Source organism: Myxocyprinus asiaticus, chromosome 15 (genome assembly GCF_019703515.2).
Source record: "Myxocyprinus asiaticus isolate MX2 ecotype Aquarium Trade chromosome 15, UBuf_Myxa_2, whole genome shotgun sequence".
NCBI lineage: Eukaryota > Metazoa > Chordata > Actinopteri > Cypriniformes > Catostomidae > Myxocyprinus > Myxocyprinus asiaticus.
In genome coordinates this window covers 19525496-19551077 of record NC_059358.1, presented here as the reverse complement: position 1 = coordinate 19551077, position 25582 = coordinate 19525496, and the positions used below count along the sequence as shown (strand labels likewise).

The 25582-nt window shown below is 37.6% G+C and overlaps 2 protein-coding genes across 2 annotated transcripts in view; one reads left to right on the top strand and one right to left on the bottom strand.

Moving 5' to 3' along the window:
- Positions 1 to 10633, bottom strand: part of LOC127452598 (lamin-A-like) — a 36023-nt gene extending 25390 nt beyond the window's left edge. Inside the window, exons 1-2 of the mRNA XM_051718189.1 lie at positions 10482 to 10633; positions 8859 to 9231 (exon numbers count right to left, since the gene is read on the bottom strand). Coding sequence (XP_051574149.1) covers positions 8859 to 9205 — 347 coding nt within the window. The 5' untranslated portion in view covers positions 9206 to 9231; positions 10482 to 10633. The remainder of the gene's footprint in view (positions 1 to 8858; positions 9232 to 10481) is intronic.
- Positions 10634 to 15488: 4855 nt separating this feature from the next.
- LOC127452804 (adrenocorticotropic hormone receptor-like) lies at positions 15489 to 25357 on the top strand. Its single transcript, XM_051718533.1, has 2 exons — positions 15489 to 16185; positions 21529 to 25357. Exon 2 carries the CDS (start codon positions 21593 to 21595, stop codon positions 22520 to 22522), a length of 930 nt encoding a protein of 309 aa, XP_051574493.1. The 5' UTR covers positions 15489 to 16185; positions 21529 to 21592; the 3' UTR covers positions 22523 to 25357.
- Positions 25358 to 25582: the final 225 nt, after the last annotated feature.

Here is a 25582-nt window from a genome sequence, read left to right as displayed (position 1 = left end):
AAAGAGAAGACATCCATACAGAACTCTCCTATTTAATATGAGGTGTTTAGGACAGTTGATCTTCGGTGAGGTCATGAGGATATAAAGCTTAGAAAACAGAACTGTCCTAAGGCAGGGATCACACCAAGAGAAGAAAGGGACGGAGAGGGAGAGTCAGAGAGTGAATGGGGCTGCTCCCTTGTAAACACTCCTTCAGTGAGAAAGGAGAGAAGGCTGTCTATTCAGATGCAGTTGGTGTGGTGAACGTAATGCTATTAAATCTTCTTTAAGCCTTTTCAACAATCAGGTGCTTGTTAAAGTTGATATGAGAGTGTGAGAAAGTTCAAAGAATGGAAGGGACAAAGTCTTGTTTTATTCCTTTCAGGCAGGACAGTCTAGAACTAATCATTAACTACTATAAAGAGAGCAGTTCACTGTAAATTAAATAAATTGTCATTTAAATTTAAATGTATTGCTAAAATAATAATTGTGGTGAGCAGGACGGGGGCCGAGTGGTGTCTGGGAAGAGCGAGGCTGGGAAGATAAGTGGTGAATGACTTCCACAAGTGTGCCACACCGGTCTCGCGTTCCAGTGAGGGGCGGGAGCATTTAAGAAGAGGAGACAGCAGCAGGTGAGAGAGAGTACGAAGGTCTGTGTGTGTGTGTGTGTGTGTGTGGTGTGTGTGTGTGTGTGTGTGTGTGAGTGTGTGTGTGTGTCTCTTTATGTTCATACATAGCTGGCAGAAAAGCAGTGTGTGTTTTTGTAATGTTACACACTGAAAAGTGTTTATTAAATGTCTACATGTTTGTCCAGCTTCCTCCTTTGCCATCTTTGAATTGTTACAATAATAAAAAAAAAGTTAATTGGTTAACAAATTTAACATATAGGGTAAAAAATTATAATATATTTAACAAGAAAAAAAAAGTTTTTTAGATGTTAAATAGTATGATTTTAGTGTATAATTAAGTAGCAATATATATATATTATGTTTAACTACAGAATACATGTACTTTTACGGTAAACTATTCTAAAAATTATGGTGAAAAGCAATAATCGGGCGTTCCCAGAAGTTCCTGCGTAACCCATCCAATTTCATTATATTTTTTGGAAATAGTTATGTTTCTTCTTATTTTTGATATCAATTAAAGAGATAATTCTCTCATCATTTACTCACCCTCATGCCACCCCAGATTCTTACTTCTGCTGAACACAAACAAAGATTTTTAGAAGAATATCTCCGCACTGTGTCCTCACAACACAAGTAAATTGGTATCACCAAAAAACACAAGAAGAATGTAAAACTGAAAGTGAAAATGAAGATTGACGCTGCTTCCGAATATCCATACTTCCCTACTATATAGTATGCCAAAAACAGTGTGCCAATGGAGTAGTATGTCCGAATCCACAGTATTCATGAAGCAGTAAGTGAGAAATACCTGGATGATCAACTATATCGGTGAGATTCTGAGATGCGGATTGACTGGACACTTTACGATCCCATAATCCCTTGGGAGCTGAGACAATGTCACGTTCAAAACACTGGATTTAAAGGAACGGCTGTCAATCATGGGTTCGATGGCTTTTCTCAAATGTAAGTGCTACATATTAATATTTATATTAAACAAAACCAGAGCAGACCGGTTGTTGTTCTTACGTCATATTTGGGTCATGAGACAATGCCCACGTCCCCAGATGAAGTATGTCCAAAATCTATTCATACTACTCACATGCATACCTAAAAGAACGTACTGTTTTACCGGCCGAAAAGTGCGCCTTTCATGAAATACAGTACATACTGAGATAATACGAGGTTTTGGACGCAGCATGACAGTAAAAAGGGCTTGATCAGTTTCTCACCCATACCTTTCATATCGCTCCTGAAGACATGGATTTAACCGCTGGAGTCGTATGGATTTCTTATATGCTGCCTTTATATTATTTTAGGAGCTTCAAAATGTTGGTACCCATTCACATGTATTGTGAAGACCTACAGAGCTGAGATATTTTAAAAATCTTCGTTTTTGTGAAGCAGAAGAAAGTCATACACATCTAAGATGGCATGAAGGTGAGTAAATGATGAGCAAATTTTCATATTTGGGTGAACTTTTCCTTTAAGTTTGGGGTGTTTTATGTTATATTGTATGTTTAGCTAGTTTTTATTGCATTATTTTAGTGTCACGTGTTACCCTGATGGTGTTTTATGATTGTGTGAGTGACACTGTGCACTGTCTCTGCATGTGTATCGGTCATTGTTCCTGGAAGGGACACTTTTGATGAACTTTAAGTCATGATGTGGCCTTTTGTTGTTGTTCCTATTTTGCTCCATTTTAAAGTTAAAAGCAGACTTTTATTGTCCCACAATGTTAGTATATTAGGTTTATATACAGAAATTTTAGAATACAAATGGTAATGAACTGTAAAATATACAGGTATCAATCCAGTAATGCCTGAAACATGGTCACCGTATTTTTTACAGTTAATTTCTAGCAACCACAACTACCTGTATTTTTACCGTAATTTAACAGATTGTTTTTTTTTTTTTTTACAGTGTAAGAAATAGATTTTCTCATTGTCAACTGGCACCTTAAGAATAACACAAATTAGGTGTAACATTCATTGGTAGACATTTTAACAATGCCACAACAACAGAGGCATTATCTATGTTGAATGTGGCATGTGTGACTTGCAGGAAACATGTTAGCAGCATATGATAAGTGTTCATTGCCATGTGTTTACACTGATAATGTAAAGCCAGAGGATGACAGAAAAATACTTTCACTTTAGAATCACTTTAGATTTCCATGCAAACGCCTTACAAAAATGAGTGGGTGTAGATTAAATCGAGAGAAAAATCTGCCAATGGAACAAGACAAGATACAGCTATATTCAAGATGCATTATCATTAGCCTCTTTCACACATAAAGCCATTTTCAGAAAATGTAATGCATTTTTCAAGTTAGCGGTCATGTGTGAAAATGACCTTTTTGAAAATACTGGTAAATTTTGCTCTGGAAATTTTCCCTCAATGAGAAGTTGTATCATTACCTATACATTTCCATAATGATGGTATGTGTGAACTGCACATGTGGTACTTTTCCAGTAAAGGCAACCAAACAATTTTCCTGCAATTTACCTGGTTACATGTGCGAAAAGGGGCTATAGTCTGGTAACAAGTCTTAAAGCTAGAGTGGGAGGCAGGAAATGAATCACGAGTCCAGGACAACATTTTTCTAAGCCTGAAAAATAGCAACTGTCTTCTGTTTGATCTGTTTGCCCAATAAGCAATGTACATTGATAAGAATGCAGTCCACAAAACCAATGAAAGTTGGCCCACTCCAATGATTAATGAATTCTTTAATGCTTTACAATGTAGTCCAAATATTCTCAACAAAGGGTCTGATTTCCTAAAGCTCTTAGTATGTACAGTACAGTAATTGTGCTTAATATCTGAGGTAGCATTGTTATACATAAATGGAGGGGCATCCCTCACTAGAGTACCCTTAAAGCTCTAACACTTTGGAAGCAAGAGAGATAAGGACATAAAGGGTCACCATGCACTGCTCTTACCTCAGAGATACGGAATGTGGATAGCATGTTGGCAAGACAACTGGTTAATTATTAAAATAACTGACAGCCTCTTATATATATCAATGCATATTTTCAAAAGTCAATAACAGACTTCCTCAAGAAGTTAGAATGTGCATTTGAACTAGATTAATCATGTTCCAAATATTTCACAAATATGTACTCATGACTACCCAAATACAGCCCAGATAAATTACTGCATATGGACTAGGACTCCACCTGGAAGCATGTGTACAGTTTAAAGATGTGTAACTAAATACAGGAAAAGTGTATTTTTAAAATTAACGATTAATATCAATAAAATAAAATTTTACAATTTAAAAGTGATATTTGTTTTTATATTTGAATATAATTAAATATGATCAAAATTATTATTTTTCTTCCATGTAAAACAAACAAGAAACATTTGGGAAAATGGCAGGATGCTCTTTATATATATATATATATATATATATATATTACACAGTATATCTATCCTTTATATTCCATGGAAGAAAAAACTCCAATAATTTTCATGTCATTTTTTGGATCTCCTTAAAAGGTCTTTGGTAAGACAGACAAATCAAATTACTCAGAAAATAAATTAATCAAGTCTTGTTCAAGGCGGATCTGTTTTATAACTGGAACTGGTTTAAATAATCTGCTTGTCCTCTGACTTCTCTGTTGGAACTACATTGTAACCATGTATCATTAAACTGCATTGCCCTTATGAACAAACAGGGGCTTTGCAGCATTTTAAATGAAAGGTAAGTGATGACATGCTGCTCTTTCAGCAAGGAGAGAGAGAGAGAGAGAGAGAGAGAGAGAGAGAGAGAGAGAGAGAGAGAGAGAGAGAGAGAGAATAGAGTCTTCTGTCTGTTTATGACAGCCAAATGTTGCTTGTTGGAGCCCCCAGCAGAAGCCACTAACACATGCACACATACAACATACATACACACACAGCCAAAGCTGGGATATATCTCTGCTACATGACACAGACTGAAACCCAATTCAATAATTCAGCAGTCTGACCATTTACAATTGAAGTCAGAAGTTTACATACACTTAGGTTGAAGTCATTAAAACTCATTTTTTAACCTCTCCACAGATTTCATATTAGCAAACTAAAGTTTTGGCAAGTTGTTTAGGACATCTACTTTGTACATGACATGAGTAATTTTTCCAACAATTGTTTACAGACAGATTGTTTCACTTTTAATTGACTACATCACAATTCCAGTGGGTCAGAAATGTACATACACTAAGGAAACTGTGCCTTTAAGCAGCTTGGAAAATTCCAGAAAATTATGTCAAGCCTTTAGGCAGTTAGCCAATTAGCTTCTGATAGGCTAATTGGCTAATTGGAGTCAATTGGAGGTGTACTTGTGGATGTATTTTAAGACCTACCTTCAAACTCAGTGTCTCTTTGCTTGACATCATGGGAAAATCAAATGAAACCAGCCAAGACCTCAGAAAAAATATTGTGGAACTCCACAAGTCTGGTTCATCCTTGGGAGCAATTTCCAAATGCATAAAGGTACCACGTTAATCTGTACAAACAATAGTACGCAAGTATAAACACCATGGGACCACGCAGCCATCATACCACTCAGGGAGGAGACACATTGTGTCCTAGAGATGAACGTAGTTTGGTGCGAAAAGTGCAAATCAATCCCAGAACAACAGCAAAGGACCTTGTGAAGATGCTGGAGAAAACAGGTAGACAAGTATCTATATCCACAGTAAAACTAGACCTATATCGACATAACTTGAAAGGCTGCTCAGCAAAGAAGCCACTGCTCCAAAACCGTCATAAGAAAGTCAGACTACAGTTTGCAATTGCACATGGGGACAAAAATGTAACTGTTTGGCCATAATGACCATCATTATGTTTGGAGGAAAAAAGGTGAGGCTTGCAAGCCTAAGAACACCATCCCAACCGTGAAGCATGGGGGTGGCAGCATCATGTTGTGGGGTGCTTTGCTGCAGGAGGGACTGGTGCACTTCACAAAATAGATGGCATCATGAGGAAGGAAAATGATGTGGATATACTGAAGCAACATTTCAAGACATCAGCCAGGAAGTTAAAGCTCGGTCGCAAATGGGTCTTCCAAATGGACAATGACACCAAGCATACCTCCAAAGTTGTGGCAAAATGGCTTAAGGACAACAAAGTCAAGGTATTGGGTGGCCATCACAAAGCCTTGACCTCAATCCGATAGAAAATTTGTGGGCAGAACTGAAAAAGCATGTGCGAGCAAGGAGGTCTACAAACCTGACTCAATTACACCAGTTCTGTCTGGAGGAATGGGCCAAAATTCCAGCAACTTATTGTGAGAAGCTTGTGGAAGGCTACCCAAAATGTTTGACTCAAGTTGAACAATTTAAAGGCAATGCTACCAAATACTAACAAAGTGTATGTAAACTTCTGAACCACTGGGAATGTGATGAAAGTAATAAAAGCTGGAATAAATCACTCTCTCTACTATTATTCTGACATTTCACATTCTTAAAATAAAGTAGTGATCCTAACTGACCTAAGACAGGGAATCTTTTCTACGATTAAATGTCAGGAATTGTGAAAAACTGAGTTTAAATGTATTTGGCTAAGGTGTATGTAAACTTCTGACTTCAACTGTAAATTTCTAAACGATAACTGTAGTCAAAGTTTGTGAATAATTACTTTAAAACAAGTTCCTTTAACACTTGGAGGAGCTTTAAAACGTTTCAGTTCTTCTGAGAAGTAAACCAAAGGGCACATTTTAAAATTTTAAGAATTGAAAAAATTTGGTGAATAAGGCCAAGCTTGGCAATCATTAGGCATTCTCAGCTGCTTATCCTGGTATTTGCCAATAACAAAATGCACTTCAATGGTTCTTTGCAGCACCATACAGCGGGTTCTGCAAATAACTCTCTTCTTATCAAGAACCGGGTTTTGCTGTATAGGGTTATAGAGTTTCTTTGGATATATTCTTTGAATACATTCAAATCACTGTCTTGGTGTCAGATTTTTTTTTTTTTTTTTTAAAGCACAAGTGTACTAAAGTACAAGTGTACCAAAGAACTAGAGAATAAAAAGTTCTTAGTTCTAGAGAATAAAGTTAATAAAAAGTTCTAGGTTCTCTTTAAGCATTGTGCTGAAAAAAAACGTTTTGGGTTCTAACTGGATCATTTATGTTTGAGTGTGTATTCTGAATGGCTTCAGTAAGAAAGCATCTGCTAACAATGTAAACCTGAAGTTAATGTATTAAACTTATAGGACTAAAATATGCCTAATGAGGAGATAAGCCTTTCTTCCTGAAGTGAGGGGTTAACGTGAGCATAAGCACTGCTTCCCTCAGAGTTACTTAAAGCTCATGAGTCACCTCTCAGTCCAGACAGAACCCTATCATACACCCTGGCAGGGCTGCATGGTTGCTGTGGAAACCAAACACTTCCAAACAGCTCTTCTCCAATGAGTCTACACATCAGTCTGCATTCCAAACTCACCAAGTGATGAATATCTACAGGAAGATATTTGAGAACTACTGCTGGGACACAAATAAAGACCATCCACTTTTGCCCAGTTCCGCAAATTAGTAGTGCTTTACAAGGCAAGCATCAATATTATCATTGCTAACATACAGGGTTAGTGTGCTACAGAATGATACCTCAAATCGTGCAGCTTGCACGTGTCATTACCTTTCTAAGCAATCAATTTACGATTTCTGCCTGGTGAAATACAAATAATTCATAACTGATGTAAGTGTAAGTACATTTCATTTTTCAGTTTTAAAAATACACGATTTCATCACGTGCAAATGCCCGGATGTGTAATGCGGAAGTAAGCGTGGGTTCTGCGCGCGAGCTGTCAAGGACATGCTTATTAATATTATGCCCTTACCCAAACCACTTATCTTAACCTAACAGATCAGTAGAGTGTGTAAACATGACTGGAAGCTGTTGTGTGTGACAGAAGCAAGTAATTATCGCGTATTAGATGAAAACGATGTCCAGCGTCATCATTGGCTGTAGCGAAGGCCGAACGAATTCATACGAGTGCAGTCATATGATATCATACGAATTAGCCAAATTTAGAAAAGTTGTATGAATCCATACGATTTCTCTGTGAGAGTGCGTTGATTCAGAATCAGTGTCTAGGGCATGTTATATTGCTTCCTTTTTTAATCTATTCTAGGAATGGGTCAGGCCAAGAGTTGACCGAAGAGTCAGTTAGTGAGGTCAACTAGTGAGTTTTTTTCCTTTTTTTTTTCTTCTTTTTTTGTTTTTTGTTTTCATACTTTTAGTGGCAGCACTTTAAAGAGAATGAATTGAGACACAGCTTATGCAGCCTCTTTTGTTACAAATCCACTATCTTAATAATTACTTCAAAACATTTACAGATGGACTAAATGTATTTTTATATTGATGGTCTATGTCCACGTTCAGACAGATGTCTTTGCCGTCTCACTGTTTTTTCAGCGCCTGAACATTGAGTTTAAGACAATAAAAATAAATCAGCTTTTTTAAAACTTGTCTTGTGCTCTTTTCTTTTCAGCATCTGAATGCCTCCAAAGAAATGCATTTGATCTGGCTGACCCTAAACCAGCATTATTATACAGAGCTTGGCAACTAGTCATTCAGACAATCCACGAACCAGATGATTTTGAAAATATGTAGTTTTGCACATTTATAATCTATTCCTCTTATTTCAGTACGATATTATAATCTGTTGGACTAATGGCTTATAGCTATAAATGCCATTAAAATACTGCAGGAAATGCAGGGTATGTATCAAACAGACTAAAATACTGAGCTGTCAGCCCTAGTGACAGGAGGAATAAGCACACACACAGGGGAGCAAAGTGCCATCATAGATCATCTAAATTTAGATTAGGACTAGGCTGAGAGCCCAGGGGTCGGCACCACTCTGCTCCATAGGGTTATACTTATCTCCTGAATGTGTATAAAAAGAAATGTCAGAGTGGAAGAGAGGGCAGGCCCTAATATATCTGCCAGTACCTACAGTTATTCTTTGCCATGGTTCAATGCATCAGCAAAATTAACCTGGGATCTGCACTGTTCAGAAAGTGAAACTGGTGGAATTATTGTTGATTTTTAGGTGGAATGAGTCATGTTCATTGCTGCTACTGTGAGAGACTCCTACAGTGAAAACTCCAAATTCGGATTTACTCACTGGAGTAGCACTGATTTGCAAGAATTTTCCACGTTTCCTGAATTTTGGTTAAATCTAAAAAAAAAAAATCACATAAGGGGAATCTTTATCTCATGGTGTTTGCTGTGTGAATGCTTGGACCAAGATCTGCACACATACCTTGCCTTCAGCTCCTTGTAGTCCTCTCGTACCTTGCTGAGCTCCAGCTGCAGTCTGGCTCGTTCTTTGGCCACGGAGTCTAGAGTCTTCCTGGCATCTGCCAGCTCGGCCTCGTATGCCGCTTTCATGCCGCTCAGCTCTCGGCTGATCTCTGTCTCCGACTCAGTGATGCGTAGACGCAAACCTGCATTCTCCACCTCTAGAGAGCGCACCTTATCGATGTAGACGGCCAAACGGTCATTCAGATTGCTCAGATCCTCTTTCTCCTGCAATCGAGTGATGCGGTTGGGGGACAGGACATTGGTTGCCCCTCCACGGCTGGTTCGTTTTTGACCTGGAGTCTCCATAGCTGACCTGTACTACTGCCCTGAAACTGTACAGGGAGGAATAGATTAGAATTGAACAGGACAGAGCAGGGCAAAACAGAATACGACATGACAGAGAAGAGAGGAGAAAATAGAATAGAATAAGATATATAGAATAGAACAGAAAAGAATAGAATACTTGAAAGAGAAGAGAGGAGAAAATAGAATACAATAGAACAGAATAGAATAGACAGGATAGAATGGGACAGAGAGAAGAGAGTAGAATAGGACAGGGCAGGGCAGGACAATGAATAGAACAGAATAGAATAGAATAGAAAAGAATAGAATAGAATAAGACATGACAGAGAAGAGAGGAGAAAATAGAATAGAATAGAATAAGACAGAATAGAATAGAACAGAATAGAATGGATAGAATGGGACAGAGAGAAGAGAGTAGAATAGGACAGGGCAGGGCAGGACAATGAATAGAACAGAATAGAATAGAAAAGAATAGAATAGAATAAGACATGACAGAGAAGAGAGGAGAAAATAGAATAGAATAGAATAAGACATATAATAGAATAGAACAGAATAGAATGGATAGAATGGGACAGAGAGAAGTGAGTAGAGTAGAACATGACAGAATAGAATAGTATACAATAGAAGAGACATATTTCAGGGGTGATATGTTCAGGCATCTTGTACAGTCACACAGTTTCAAACTGGTTAATAAACTCATTTATGATGATAAAAAAATACATGAAAATGTTCAACTCCAACCCTCTCAGATGTTCCCTCCCTCTGTTCATCAGTCTATCCACTATCCCTCTCACACACTTTTTGCCAAGACCAACCTCTGATCTTTTCCAAGTACATGCAGAACACAATTATCAGAATAAACATTCACTTCACATCTCTTAGACAAATTCGAACCCCTCCTAAATTGATTAATCTGGCTTCTGTTTCTGTATTCACTGCAATATATCCTGAATAAACTATCCAGATACACTCTATGATACATGCTACCATGACTGACACAGACATGCATGATTTAGACAAATTCATAGAAGCTCTCATGGCATAGACACAACAGTATTTTCTTTAGACTGTGAAGGTAATTCCCCACAAAAAAATATGCTGAGACAGCCCACGTGACACTCCCCCTCAGAACAATTACAGAGCAGTAACCTGTCTCTCTCTGCAATTCTAAAAAAGCTATGAAAGACACAACTTGAAAGAGATTTGGGCACAGAGCATTCATAATCTGCACCATCTACAACTGCTAGTCAAGACACACTAATATCCCCCTGTAACTGACCTGATTAAGTGAGTTTGAGTAGGTTCCTGGAGCTGCTGTGTCCCGTGGAAACTCTGCAGTATGGGTGTATGGTCTGACTCGCATTTACAGCCTGTGGCACAAACTCCCTCTTTCTTTCAACCCTCTTTTCACAGAATGAGGGAGAGAGAGGGAAGAGCAAGGGAGGGTGGAGCTCTCTGGTCTGACTCAGTAAGCCCACACAAGGAAATAGAACACTTACTGCAGCTCCATTGACTCCTGATTCTTCTCTACTTATTGTTTCTGTTTTTATTATTTAATCTCTAACTTACATACTTCCCACACAAGATCAATAATCTATCTGTCAATATGTCAGTCTGTCTATCTATCTATCTATCTATCTATCTATCTATCTGTCTGTCTGTCTGTCTGCCTGTCTATCCACCTATCTATCTGTCTATCTATTTTGAGAAGCAGTCACATAAATCCATAAGGGGAAAAAATCAATAAATAATAATAACAATAATAAATATTTCCACATAATTAGAGCTGGTCCGAAGAGCTCTCTCAAGCTTCAAATGCCTCAGTAAGAGAAAAACATACCTCATCCTTCTTTCACAGAAATCCAGGATACATCCATCCCTGTTGCATGAAGCTTTCATTGTGAAGGTCAAAGCAACCTCTTTAAAGGGCACACAGCATGTCTTGTATTAAAACTCAGTTTGGTATTTATTTAGAAGGGGTGGCACCGTGGCATACTAAAAACAAACTGTCCAATCAGGTGTCTTCTTAGAAAAAACAGAGTAGATGACAAAAATCCTTTCTGGGAAGGAAGGTTGCCCTCCAATTCATTTAAACGCTGCTAACTAGTCATCTCCACTCCACTCCCTAGTGCACAATAGCTTAGTGCTTGCTTTTTGCTGAGTGAGCTAGTGCACCCTTTACAGTGAGTTAGAGACCCTTCATAGGCTCCATCTATTTGCAGAGTTCCCACTCATTTTTACCAATGAATTTCCATGACATCCCCCTGGCCTTTTCAGTCATTCATGATGACTATTTAAATAACCATTTTATAGAGAGATTTCTGGGTTAATTTTCCATTTGTACTGTATGTCAGGTACCACTCCTGGAAATTAATAGATTTAAATGTTTATACTTACAAGTGTACGAATGTTTTCAATAAAACAAATAAAGCAACAACTAGCTGGTGATTATCCAGCAATATCCATCTCTAGCCAATGGAATATTTTAGTGCAGAACACAATCAGATGATTACTATTAAAGGGATAGTTCACCCAAAAATAAAAATTCTGTATTCATTTACTCACCCTCAAGATGTTCCAAACCTGTAGGATTTTCTTTCTTTTGTGAAAAACAAAAGGAGGTGATAAGCAGAATTTTTCATTTTGAGGAGTACTAACCCTAAGACTTTTTTTTTATTTATTTTTTTTTATTATTATTATAATGACTTTTCCAAGCATGGAAATCACAATTTTAAAATTCCCTCATATTGGTTTTCAATGACAGCGGGAACAATATACAGTGAGGTACTGTATATGCATACTACAAAATGCATGAAGGCGTGGCACCAGAGGGCATTGGACTAGGGGTTTGAAGAAGTAGACATGGCACACACAACAACTATGTAGTGAAGTTAATCATTTAGGGCCATGTTTGTTTTAATCACCAAGTGCAAGCAAAAAAAAAAAAAAAAAAACATTCTGGAAACAGCACTGTGAGGCAGGCTGGCATGAGAGACAGCTATAAGGAAAAGCACACAGCACACAGCCTCGGGCGGATCAGTGGAGAAGTCCCGTTAGATGCCAGTAACCGTGCAGTCTCGCATGCCTCACAGCCAGAACACAGACAGCCCTCCAATAGTGCAGGATGAGTCCCTCTCTTCTTTTTCGCCAATTTCTTCTAAATTTTTCTTTGTCTTTGTAAACTCCTCTCCTAGTCTCTCTTTATCTGCCATCCTCAGCCTATTATTATTACACACACTCGCATCATAAAAAGGAACCAAAAACACTGATTAATACCTGCAACCTTTAATACAGAATACTACAAAAAAAAAAAAAAAAACATATTCTACTGCCTAACAAATGACTAATTTAATTTTAAATAAGATATTTCTCTTGACCCCCGACAGCATATATTTGAGTAAAATTAAATGTTATTAAAACTGTTGAGTCATGCACTAAGGATTCAGATCCAAATCTCTCTCTTCATAAACACCCCACAAACTACCGTTGCTATGGACCAGAGTAATCACCGCAGAAGATGAAAGATTAGAGCAAAGACTCAGTCAGGGAAATGGTGACTCACAGTTATCGTATTCCCAGATCGGGAAATGTTTGCAGGCGTTTAAGACTCCACCATTCCCTCCTGACTCACTCGCCTGGCAATGTGCAGACGGATTGTGAGAGGCCTTCTAGTGGCCATTCCATAGAAACACACTGAGTTCATCGTATTACAATACCATCCATAGTTTCTGCCAAAATACATTCGCTGACCGCTATTTTCTCTTGCAGAAATTTACCAGTTGTAACCATCTTTAGTTACTACAATTAGCCTGTTGTTACTGTAGTAAAACCATGGTAAATTAGAATGCTACCTTTTATTAATAGTATATTAGTATTTTTCGCTTTCAGAATCTGTCATATTATTTATTTATTAGTGGTGGATAATACCAAGTTTTGTTGTTGTTGTTGTTGTTTTTTGTTGTTGTTGTTTTTTAACAATAGCAATAGTAACTGTGGTCGTTGTTGTCAAAACTATAGTAACTATGGTATTTTTAGTTGAAAGTATGGTTTGCTGTGGTAAGATTTTGTAAGGTAGGCCTAGTTTATAGACACATGTGTAAGGGGAGCCAGCTGATAGATAGCTGTGCAATGTGTATAAACCTCACTCTCCTGACCTCAAGATGTGCACTAGGGACTGATGCTAGAGGCTGTAGTCACTCCTTATTAGCGCACCCGCCTCCCATGCCAGAGACACCAGTTCAAGTCCCATATGGAGCGGGTAGAACAGGAGTGTCACAATGGTGCCGTGACCCGGATGGGAGTGAGGTTTAGGGGGTGAGTGTAATGGGAGCTGTGCAATGATAGATAGCTGTGCAATGTGTATAAACCTCACTCTCCTGACCTCAAGAGGTGCACTAGCATCTGATGCTAGAGGCTTTAGACTCCTTATTAGCGCACCCACCTCTCATGCTGGAAACACCGGTTCAAGTCCTGTAAGGAGCAGGTAGAACAGGAGTGTCACACATGGATAATGCAAGCCCGATGTAATAAAATATAGGCTAATATAAGCACAGTGCATAGACTTAACTTTATAGTTATTTGTTTACTGATTTAGGTTTGATGCATGAGGTAAATCACCTCACACATGGAACTAACAACATGGAATATTGTAAATCCTACTAACCCTTAAAAACATACCTTGGGTCTTTAGTGACCGGGAACCTCATTTTTGGAATTGTGCCCACACTTCTTTAGTATCCCACTTGCTCTTCTACATTATGTAACACACACACACAAAAATTACAAAAAGATTTTTTTATTTGTATTTTTTTAGAGTGGCTACAGTACCAAAAGTGTTTAGGGTCGTTATAAACCCTGGGTATGTAATAGTCTTCTTTGTGACTTCCATAAATTATACTTTTATGATTATTTCGTATCTATAAATGTCTACTGTCACAGGATACTGTATATATTTCTTTGTTTATTACAAGAAAAATTCTACTACATTCATACAAATAAATACTATATCACGTTGATTTTCTGTGCAACAGTGGTGAACTATCAGTATCCCATGTGCGTGTACACATTCACATTATACATGATATGTACTCATGTTACTCAAGTGGCGGTGTTTATTCAGTGACTGAATCAAATAGCATTTGACATAGCTATTTGATGAAGAAACAACATGGAAGAAAACTATAGCTAGTATGTGTAGCTCAATATGTATTTGATTGCCAGTTCTGTCTCATGAAATTTCAGTGTGAAAGTAATGAATGATTTGCCCTGATTTTATGCATTATCTGTTTGATATATGAAAATAAAACATACAAATATATCAAAATATATTGTATTCTATTATTTTCTAATTGAATTGAAAACATTTTGAAAATTTTACACTATCTGGGCATTTTGAAGATCCATTTGTGACAGATATACGTGCTGGGTCTCTAAAGACCAGTGTGAGGATTCCCATGCATTTAAGTTTTCATGGTATTACCAGTTCATTAGAAATATTAGTGCATGTACGCTGCATGGAAATTATTGTCTACAGACTTTCTCAGTGTTTTTTTTTTTTTTTTTTTAATTATTATTATTATTATTGTTTGTGAAGCATTTTAAATTGTTTGTGATGTTTGAAAATAAAATAAAGTTTTGTTTCTCTTATTGTTAGACTGTTCATATTGCAATACTCTCAGTACTCTGCTGACATCTGCTGACAAAGCCTCACTCACTCAATAGTTACACTAGCTTCTCAGGTTTGTCCCCCTTTCACAAGTACCAAGTTTCCCCAGCTGGTGGCAGCATTAAAACAGATGCTATGTTTGGAATGGCATACTACCATGTCACTCTTTCTGCAGTATAAAATAATTAGCCACCAAATAAATGTATAGATAAGATATAACAGAAATAGTGAGAGTAGTATGGTAGAATGCTATTCCGAATTTAGGCAGGGATTCTTATCCAACTTAGGACAAGCACATATTTAATTATGTCAAAACCCTTCTTACCCTCAGACGTATGACGGCGTATGCTCAAACAGAATTTTTGGTCACAAAAAGAATGATTTGAGGAAAAAAGTACTTATTTTGCAACAGAATAGTGTAACAATATAACTGGAGACATTAGATATGCCACCTGTACATGCTGGTGAACATTTATCAAGTGTAAATTGTGACATACAGTATCATTATAACATGATTTTCAGTCATTAGAGATGTCACTCATAGGTGTCACATATCACCTCACATGCTCATTTATTTGTCATTGCTCTTCAAATAAAAAGCCTTATTAAATAAGCCCTCATTTACATTTCAGGGGTTCCATCACATTTTACAATGGCTCTAATTATGATTATGTGGTAGGATAAAGTTTGCAGAGTTCACCCAAAAACTTGAGTGTTTTTGTATCACTGTAGAATACATTTATACACACGACAGATGCACGACAAACAAGATTTTCCAAAAACTGCAGTAGATGTCAAAAGAACTTTTCTCTGACATTTTAATAATGAGTGTTCAAAATGAAAAGTTTAATTCATGCCTGGGGAATCACCACTGTGTGTTTAACCTCGAATATTTTAGACTGATGAAAAAAACAGAATGAGAGCAGCATAGCTAATACTCATTTATTGCTCTTAAAAAAAAGACAGAGGTCAAACAATCAACCAGTCACCCAACATTGATGAGGGCAGGCCCTCTCCTTACAAATGCAACGTGTGTAACAGGGTTTGATAAATAGACAGTGTTAGGGAGGAAAGGCCTTGTGTAGAGCTTTATTTGTTGTGAAATGGAACATGAACAAAAATGGTTCACAAAGCCTTGAGCACTCAAGGATACACAAATAGACAGGCATGTTCACAGTCTTTCATAGCCCTCAGTCTATTAACATCCAGAAGAGAGCATTTCCGGTACCTTGGATGGATGTCTCTGGCACATTCTGTGTGAAACAGAGGAAAATTTCTTGTTCTGAATATTCAGAGCCTGTTTGATGAGAGAAACACGGTAAGTGACTGTGAAGAATGTAGAATAAATTGAAGAGTTAATTTGTTCGGCGTATACGCAGTGTCTTTTAAACCATATCCTTAAACTGGGTCTTAAACTGTCCAAAAGTGGGCATGGGTACTTGATACAGATCAATAGAGATTCCACTGGCAAAAATTTGGAATTTCTTGTCAACTCTTTTCTTTTCTGGTGTAGCCTTTAAAGTTCTAATTATGGTTGCCTTTGTTCTGTACTTACTTGTGTGACTGAAAATATTACTGCAGAGCAGATTCAGCAGATTAAAATAAAACACACACACACACACACACACACACATAATAACGATTTTCACAAGGATTAAACAAAACTAAGGAACTCTTGTGTTTGACACCCTGTTTGATGTTTCTAATTGGTTCTCAGCATGAAATGTTGAATTCTGCCCTGTTCTGGTAGGTGTAAGGTTTAGCAAACAAAATGGCACATTTTTATCTTAATGAGAATGTTGGAAACAGCTAACACTGTGCTTTTTTTCCCTGTAGGAATGCACAAACAGAATAAAATGACAGAAAAATGAAAATATTAAAATAAAATACAAAAAAATCATTAAAACAAATAATAACAGTTCTGTAAGAAGAAATTTAATCAGTTGAGTTGTTAATAAAGGGATAAATCACACAAAAATGTTATCATTATTTCCTCGAACTCGTGTTGTTCCAAACTTGTACTAATTCTGTGAAAACTTGCACAAAAGGAGAATGTTAACTTCAGTTACTCACCAATCACTCTCATTGTTTTGAAAAAAGTGAATCAAAGTGAATGGTGACAGAGATATTCTGAAACATTTCACCTATCATAAAAAACTAATACATGTTTAGAACAGCTTGAGGGTGATTAAATTACAGAATTTTCACTTTTGGGTGAACTAACCCTTTAAGAAATCCGATTTTGAAAATGTTTGAAAAAAACATTTTGAAATGAGGAATATTTACAGTTGTCTTATTCACCTCAGAGCGAGCATTGAGGTACGGTACTTTGAATCAGCCACATCTTGTCTGATTATTTGCATATAGGCACTGTGTAACAGGTAGAGATGGGCAAGGAGGAGGCGGGAACCGGCTGAGCAGTCAACGAAACTTTCAATGACATAACTGAACTTAAACATAACAAAACACACAGACAGCGCGGCCGTGTGCGTCTCTCTCTCTCTCTCAAACTGGCGTCCCCGGCTCCTCTTTATCCCTCTCCTGCTGATTGGGCCGATTCAGCGCCGGACGTCCATCGTTACGGCCTAGCCACGCCCTCCTCCTCGTCACACTCCTCTGCCGCACGATTCAGGCCTGACGTACATCCAGCATGACGTACTCCCCTCCCTTCCTGGAGGGGAGGTGTAGCCCTTGTAGGGCTTTACTGGTTGTTTAGATCAGTGTTACTATCAGAAATAATTAATAATTATTTCTTTAGTTAATAATTAATATTTAAATTAATTAATTTAATCTAACTCATTAAAACCTCATATAGGGCTCCAGTAAATGTAGTGCGCTACGTTTAGGAGCGGGTTTGGTTATTAGCAATAATTCATAATTATCACAGATAATTATTAATTATTAAAATCAATAGAACATTGATGAGAATCAATGTTAGTTTTTTTTAATCCTTTAAATCAACAATTATCAAAAATAATCGTTAATCATTAACATCGATGAAACATTAATTAAAATTAACACTAGCTTATTGATCATTCAAATTCAACAATCATCAAAGATAATTATCAATTATCAAAAATCAATAGAATATTAATAAGGATTAATATTGATGGGGCACCACCCTGGAGTTTGGGAATAATAACCAGATAGTATAACAGTCTCAATATTAGATTGTTTTCTTAGGAAAATCGACATCCGAAGAATATCGATTTTTGGGGAAAAAAAACAATGAATGAAGGCTTGAATCCGAGCACTGACATCCCGTCAGCATGACACAGGTGTATGCAAAACAAACCAAAACACTTCTCTTTGTAATATAACAAAGTTTATTTATGCAGTAATATCAATTAATAATTAATACAATGCAGTCAATAAACTTCCGACTTACAACTACAAACTAAACAGTGATATGATTAGATATGGAAATCAAAATAATCCTATAACACATGAGAGTGTGTGTGTGTGTGTGTAAGGAGGGACGTGCACAAAATGGCAGACGTGACTCTCATGGAGAGTATGTCACGCAAGACTTCCGGCCAGAGAATATGGCCGCGAATGTGGGCGGAGAGAAAACAGTCAATGGCGTCTACCGGTTACCTCGTGTGTCCACTTGTACGATAGCTTAGGGACAAAGCTGAGCTTTATCACAAAGCTATCTACTAGCCAAAAATGTGTGAGAATGTTTGTGAGGGGTCGCATGTATGTGTGTGGTTAGTACGAGAGAGAGAGAGAATTAAGTGACGGCCCCAAAGCCGATTTCACGATAATGGGAGAGAAAGCAGCTGTTAGTTTATCACTCAGAGACACGGTGGACGGCTCGTAAACATTCCCGCAGTCTTTGATTCTTTAATGGATAAACTCAGTTTGCCGGTCTCACCCGCGATGGTGGAAATGCACAACAGTCCAATGTGGTTGGACTACAATACAGCAAATCTCATTCGTGAAATTAATACCCTGAGTATTAGCAATGAGCGGATACGGCGGTCCGTAAACTGTACAAGCAATAACGTTGATACACAAGAATAACACACTATAATATTCTATCTCTGCCCAGACGTAAACCTCTTCCTTGAATCGCATGAGGATGCAGAATGTGTGTTCATCCGTCCTTTAACTCCGACTCGGTTCCTTGAGGCTCGGGTGATGACGGGAGGTCATTTCCTCGCTCTGTCGGTGGGCGGTACGGCTGCAGATTCTCGGCGGGCTGGCGGAGAAATCAGTGACGTCGACTTGATTGAAGATGGAAGAGAAATCTTTTCTCTCAACACTTCTGCAGGCAAACGGATGAAGATGCGGATTGCTTAGCGGTCTCCTTCGGATCCGTTAGAGTGTTTGGTGGAACACAGTCGTCCAGTGAGATTTAGATTGTATGGCCACAGTTTCAAGTCGTACGTTACTTCCTTGTGCCACGAGGCTACACCTGAGAGCAGCGATGAGCTGCGTATACACAGCGAGCAAAGTTGCTGGAAGCAAATCCCGGAAACATTTCAGAGGTATTTCTACTCCTGATGATGTCATGGTTGAGGTGCGTTCTGATGTGTGCCTCTTCCAATAGGAGTTGAGAGTTCGATCCTTTAGTGAGCAAGGCTTCATGGGATTTGTAGTCTGTTTTGGACTCCCTTTGTTTGATTTTGGTGTGATTTTTATCAGTAAAATTTATGACTTGGTATGTGGGCCTGAGTTAGGTTTTACGACTGTGTTAGGCCTGCCTTTGTCTTCTATCTGAATACATGAGGCCCAACACCCTTCCGGCCATCCTTCTGCTGGCAGGTCTTCCCCGCCTCTCTGGAGCACTGGGAGAGGGGAGGGACAGGGAGAGGGAAAGAGCGAGGGGGAGAGATAGAGAGAGAGGAGAGAGAGAAAAACCCTCTGGTGGACGACAGCGGTTCCTCCGACTCCCGGCGACCGGCAGCGACTCCTCCGTCCCCTGGTAGATGGCCACGGCCCCTCCACTTCCCGGTGGACGGTAGCGGCGAGGACTCCATGACAGCGCATCCCTCCTGCTTCCTGGGTTTGTAGAATAATTTGTGCCACAGTATGTATTTTTTCATAGCATTGCTTGCTAAAACCATAGTGAAATGTCCTTTGCATTACCAGTGGTGGAAAAGTTCTGTATGAAACATCATTAAAAATGATACATTACACTGTATATATTGTTTTGCCAACATATCCTTGGCACATTTACAATTTTCTTCTGAGAGGAACATATGATGTTCCTCAGGGCCCATGGAGCTCATGAAGATTCATATGAAGTGCATTATTGTGGCCGATGACAAGATGTCTCCAGCTCTCTTTCACCCCTTTTCTGTCTTTGATTCACTCTTGAGGTTATGTTTGATCCATTGGCTTCTCTCCTTCAAGACTGAGATGCTTTTAGATGTTTTGTAAGCATCAGATAATATAATGCTACAATGACTCATTTTGTCTGATTTCATCATTAATTGCTGCATTGTCATCATCATAATTTCCTAAATCAGCTTACTCTGTAAAATGTTCCTCTATTTGCACTCTGTTCAATAGACAAACAGGAAACAATGAAGATTAGGACGGCTGCAAGCAAATGATGCTAGACCTTCCCTCAGAACTATCTTTACTTTTCTTAGCCATTTCTGCTGTTACTTTTAACTAACTGGTCCCAGAATAATTTTAAGTGAATGTATAATGTCAGTTCACCTCAAGTTCACTTAGGTTCTGTAGATTAACCACATGTGAGATTATTACATTAAAGGGATAGTTCACCCAAAAATCTCATAATTTACTCACTCTCATGCCAACAGAGATGTGTATGACTTTCTTTCTTCAACAGAACACAAATGAAGATTTTTAGAAGAATATTTCAGCTCTGTTGGTCCATGTGGCAAGTGAATGATAACCAGAACTTTGAATCTTAAAAAATCACATAAAGCCAGCATAAAAGTAATTCATAAGGTTTCCTTAAATCCTTTTTTACTACAAATGTCCACCTTTGACCAGCCCAGACAATGTGAACAAAGAATGTGAAAGAAAAAAAGAAAAAAAAAAGAAAAAGAAGAAGAAGAAGAAGAATGTGGAAGTGAAAGTAAAAGTGGAGATTTCAGGAAGTGGGAAACATACTGTGCACTACTGGAATGATGAAGGATGGATCCCCTTCCTGCACATCACCTGAGGCTGTTCAGTCATTATGAGCATGAAAAGAAATGGGTTTTGAAAATGGGAAATTGAAGAGAGGGACTAAATCTTTAACTTAAATTAGAAGTACACCCTACAGTGCTGTACATACTACAATATATCTGAGAAAGTGAAATATTCACTCTTTTATTTCTTTAAAAAGGAAGAAAACATCTGTTGTATTTCCATTAAAGGAATATTTCACCCAAATATGAAAAATTCTGTTACCATCGTGTTTTTTTATTTTTATTTTTATTTTTTTATTTTTTTACCTTTATTACTTTTTTTCCTATGGAACACAGAAAGAGAATGTTAGACAGAATGTCACCATACGCTTTCATTGAATCTTTTCCATTCTATGAAAATGAATGGTTGTTGAGGCTAACATTCTGCCTAACACCATGTTCCACAGAAGTAAGAAAGTCATACGGGTTTGATAAAACATGAGGGAGAGTAATTGTAATTTTTGTGTGAACTATTCCTTAAAATCTTTGTTTCCTCCATTTCCCTACAGGCCCTTTCTTAACAAATCTTCAGTTGATAAACCACAATCCAACGGCCAAGTGTGATTTCCAATCATGTGGTTACCAACAACTGCTCCATCCACCCTGAACTTTAGAACAGGTGCTCCATCCAAAAACCACACAGACTGTCCTGAGATTCAGGTTCCCAACGAGGTTTTTCTGGCCATCGCCATCATCAGTCTAAGCGAGAACCTCTTGGTGGTAGTGGCTGTAATCAAAAACAAGAACCTTCATTCTCCCATGTACTGCTTCATCTGCAATCTGGCTGTGTTCAACACTATCAGCGGCCTCTCCAAAGGCTGGGAGAACATCATGCTGTTGTTTACAGATGCCGGACACTTGGACTCCCGTGGCATTACTGAGCGGAAAATAGATGACATCATGGACTCTCTACTCTGCATGTGCTTCCTGGGCTCCATCTACAGTATCCTTGCCATAGCCGTAGATCGATACATCACCATATTCCACGCACTACGGTACCACACACTTATGACCATGCGTCGTGTGGTGGTTATTTTGCTCAGCATCTGGGTGTTGTGTGGCACCAGTGGAGCGCTCATGATCGGGTTCTTCAATGCATCCACTGTAATGATCTTCTTCATTGTCCTCCTCTTCACAGCTCTACTTTTCATCCTCTTGCTCTATGTGCATATGTTCCTGTTAGCACGCCACCATGCCAACAGGATAGCATCTATGCCAGGTGCCACAATGCGAAATAGGACGACTGGTCTGAGAGGAGCGCTGACACTCACCATGTTGATCGGGGTGTTTGTGGCCTGCTGGGCTCCTTTCTGCCTTCACCTACTAATTCTTCTGATTTGTCCTCAGAACCCCTACTGTGAGTGCTATCGCTCCCTCTTTCAGCTGCATTTAGTGCTGCTGGTGAGTCATGCAGTTATTGATCCAGCCATCTATGCCTTCCGTAGCGCAGAGCTACGGAACACTTTCAAGAAAATATTCTTGTGTTCGAGTTCAAGGATCTGAAAAGAGTGTGTCTGAGTTAGAAGTTTGGTGTCTAAACAGTAAGTCCTTCAGACTACAAAGGGATAAAATACTAGCGCTTTTTATGAGTTGATGTAAAGTTCCCATGACTAGGTTTAACCAAAGCAGTTTTTCTTTTTTCCTGTGTTTTTGAATTTCCTACTGAAACAGGAATTTGGAACATGATCATGATTTGCTACTCACTATGGGCTACTTGAACTGAGCTTCATTACGGACTTCCATTTTGAAATAATGCAGTTCACTAGTTTCCTGTGAAATGTATTTACAATGTGTCCTGGTGGTTGCCTAATTTCCAAAACTCCACTTAAAATGAGTGTTGGGAAGATGATTTTAAAGTCTGGACGTTTTCAGAGAGAGAGGAGAAATATTCTGAACATCACTGTGTACTTCAAAATTTTGTGGAATCAAAATTTGTAAAGCTATAGCCCAAGCCGATCTGAGAAAGCAATGGCTGGTAAACACTTAAGCACATTTCACCGTTTCTCCTCACACGGATGTCTGAAGCAGACATTTAACCTCAGATCAGCTTGACCACAAATCAAAGAAGGTTGAAGGAGATTAAGAAAGGGTGTAAGTACCAGCGATCTTTGAATTAAACAACTACATGTTTCAAACACTGCAAAGCTCTACATTTGAGAGAGGAGAGAGAGACCTGATGAACGCATGCATCACCCATTTATATGTTTTTATTAAAAGTATGTTTTATCTCTATTTTGTATCATTGTTTCATAGATAAGTATATCGCTATATGTTGAAATGTTAATGCATGATTTTTGCATATACTGTACCAGAGACTAAAAATGAAATGTTTTTAATTTCACTTAATTCTGAGCAGAAACTGTATTTTTTTGTTCCGGTTCCAATGTTCCGCAGACTCCTTTTAAAATGACAGTACTCTGTGCCAGGGACTAAAAATGAAAAACAAAAATGAAAAAAAAAGGGAATGAGGGCTGACACAGTTTAATCCATAACATGCACTTCTCTAGATTTATTTAGAGATTTAAAAAAAAGAAAAAGAAAAAAAAAGAAAGAAAGAAAAACACTGCGGGTATCCTCTCTGGGTAACTCGTGTCACTATTACAAATGACAACAATGTGTTTTACATTTTTTGGATTATTTTGATAAAATCCCGCTTAAAAGTACTCAAATACACATTACTCCCATAGACTGTCATTGGAAAATAGCAAACGCGTGTCAGAGTAATGGCGGCAGGGCAACAGTTGCTAAAACAGGATTGGTCAGAAGCGCTTTAAGGCGCAGCTTAGCGAAGGGTCAAATGAGACAGCCTAAATACACTGTAAACCCTAATGCTCAAAATAATTAATTGAAATTGCATTTTTAATAACGATAAAAGCTGTTGTCACTTTGAAATTTCATACAAATTTTTGGATGTTGGAACCCAAATATAAAAATAGAATTACAGCTATAACAATTATTTAATAACTATATTATAAAAAAATATAATTAAAGTGCTACTATATCACAACTACTATGCAAAAAAATAACCAAATTCCTGCATAGATGTGGGACGAGTCTATTTGTTTAATTCTTTAATGTTTACAGTGAAGTTCTGAAGTTAAAATATTTCATAATGTATGATTGTGGCTTTAAATGTTTATGTATACACACATTTATTCCACTTACTACATTAGTACATTTCATTACATGTTTGTTTTTATGCACTTGTGTGATTTGCATGGAGTTTACATTGATATGTACAGTATAACAAGCACTAAATTGATACTGTCTCTTTAAGAGAACGGCTGAACCGAGAGCAAATATTTACAGTTGAATGAGCAGCGCACATTTACTAGAGGTAGAAAGATTAACAAGAAAGAAGTAGCAAATAAATTAGTTCAAATAAATTAACCTTGATGAGTATTTAGAACTTTTTCTTCTGAGTTCACAAAACTTACACCTTTTAAGTAACCTGAATTGTTTAATGTTTTGAGTTTTATGAACTCTTTAAATTTACAGGAACTTAAATTTAACTGAAACTGGGAAGGGGATTTTTATTTCCCAGCATGCTTTACATGGCATTCGATAGGGAGAGTATATCGAGAGTGTTATATAGTGTATATTTGTGCAAGATGAATGTAAAGGGAGATACTTGTTAGTGTTTAATGTTTTGTTGTGTTGTTTTGAAGAGTTTCTGTCACGTTAAAGTTTTTGTGGGGTTACCATTATAGTGAATTGTGGAGCTTGAGGATAGCTTGAGGACAGGAAGAGTAGTAGATCATTCTATAGTATATTGATATACCTGTTGAACAATTGCTGTGCTAATCAAAGCATGGTTTATCCAAGCAGCATGCATTCAGCATGCTAACATTCACTGTATTAGCTTGTTCTAGTTAGGTTCCCTCTACTTGATGTATTAAATTTGACCCTACATAGTGATATTGAGTTTAATTTAAAGTTAAGTACCATTAAAATGCATGAGCTTATAGTTATTCAATAAAAAAATCAACATGCATGAGTAGTACAAAATCTGACAGTGCTGCTTACTTAAACTTGTAATTTATTAACTTAAAATTTTTGATGTAATTGATTACCTCAATTTTGTTTAGTTCTGCTAACTTGTTCGGATTTACAGTGTAGATAGAAAAACTGTGGCAAGTTCTCCAAGAAGCTTGGAACATCCCATCTGCTAACAACCAAGAAAAAGTGTGTCCAGGTGTACCTAAAAGAATTATTAAAAAATAAAAAATAAAAAAACATATTCATGGCATTATATTTGAAAATATCCTCACTATACAAATTTTTTCACAATTGCCTAAAACTTTCGCACAGTACTGTAGCTTCATGTAAAAAGTAGTAGAGCTGCCAGAGATATCGAGTTATAACGTTTGAAATTCAGTAAATATGTTTAAAGCTGTTATTATTCAACTGGATATTAAAACTGCTTCATTCTGTTCTGTGTGATTTTTAAAGACTGATTAGAGTAAGAGAAAAGATCATTTATTTATAAATAAAATCCATATGGGGCATTTAATAAAAGTGAAGTATTTTGCAACTGTTGTGTGGTGAAATTTAATTACTGTT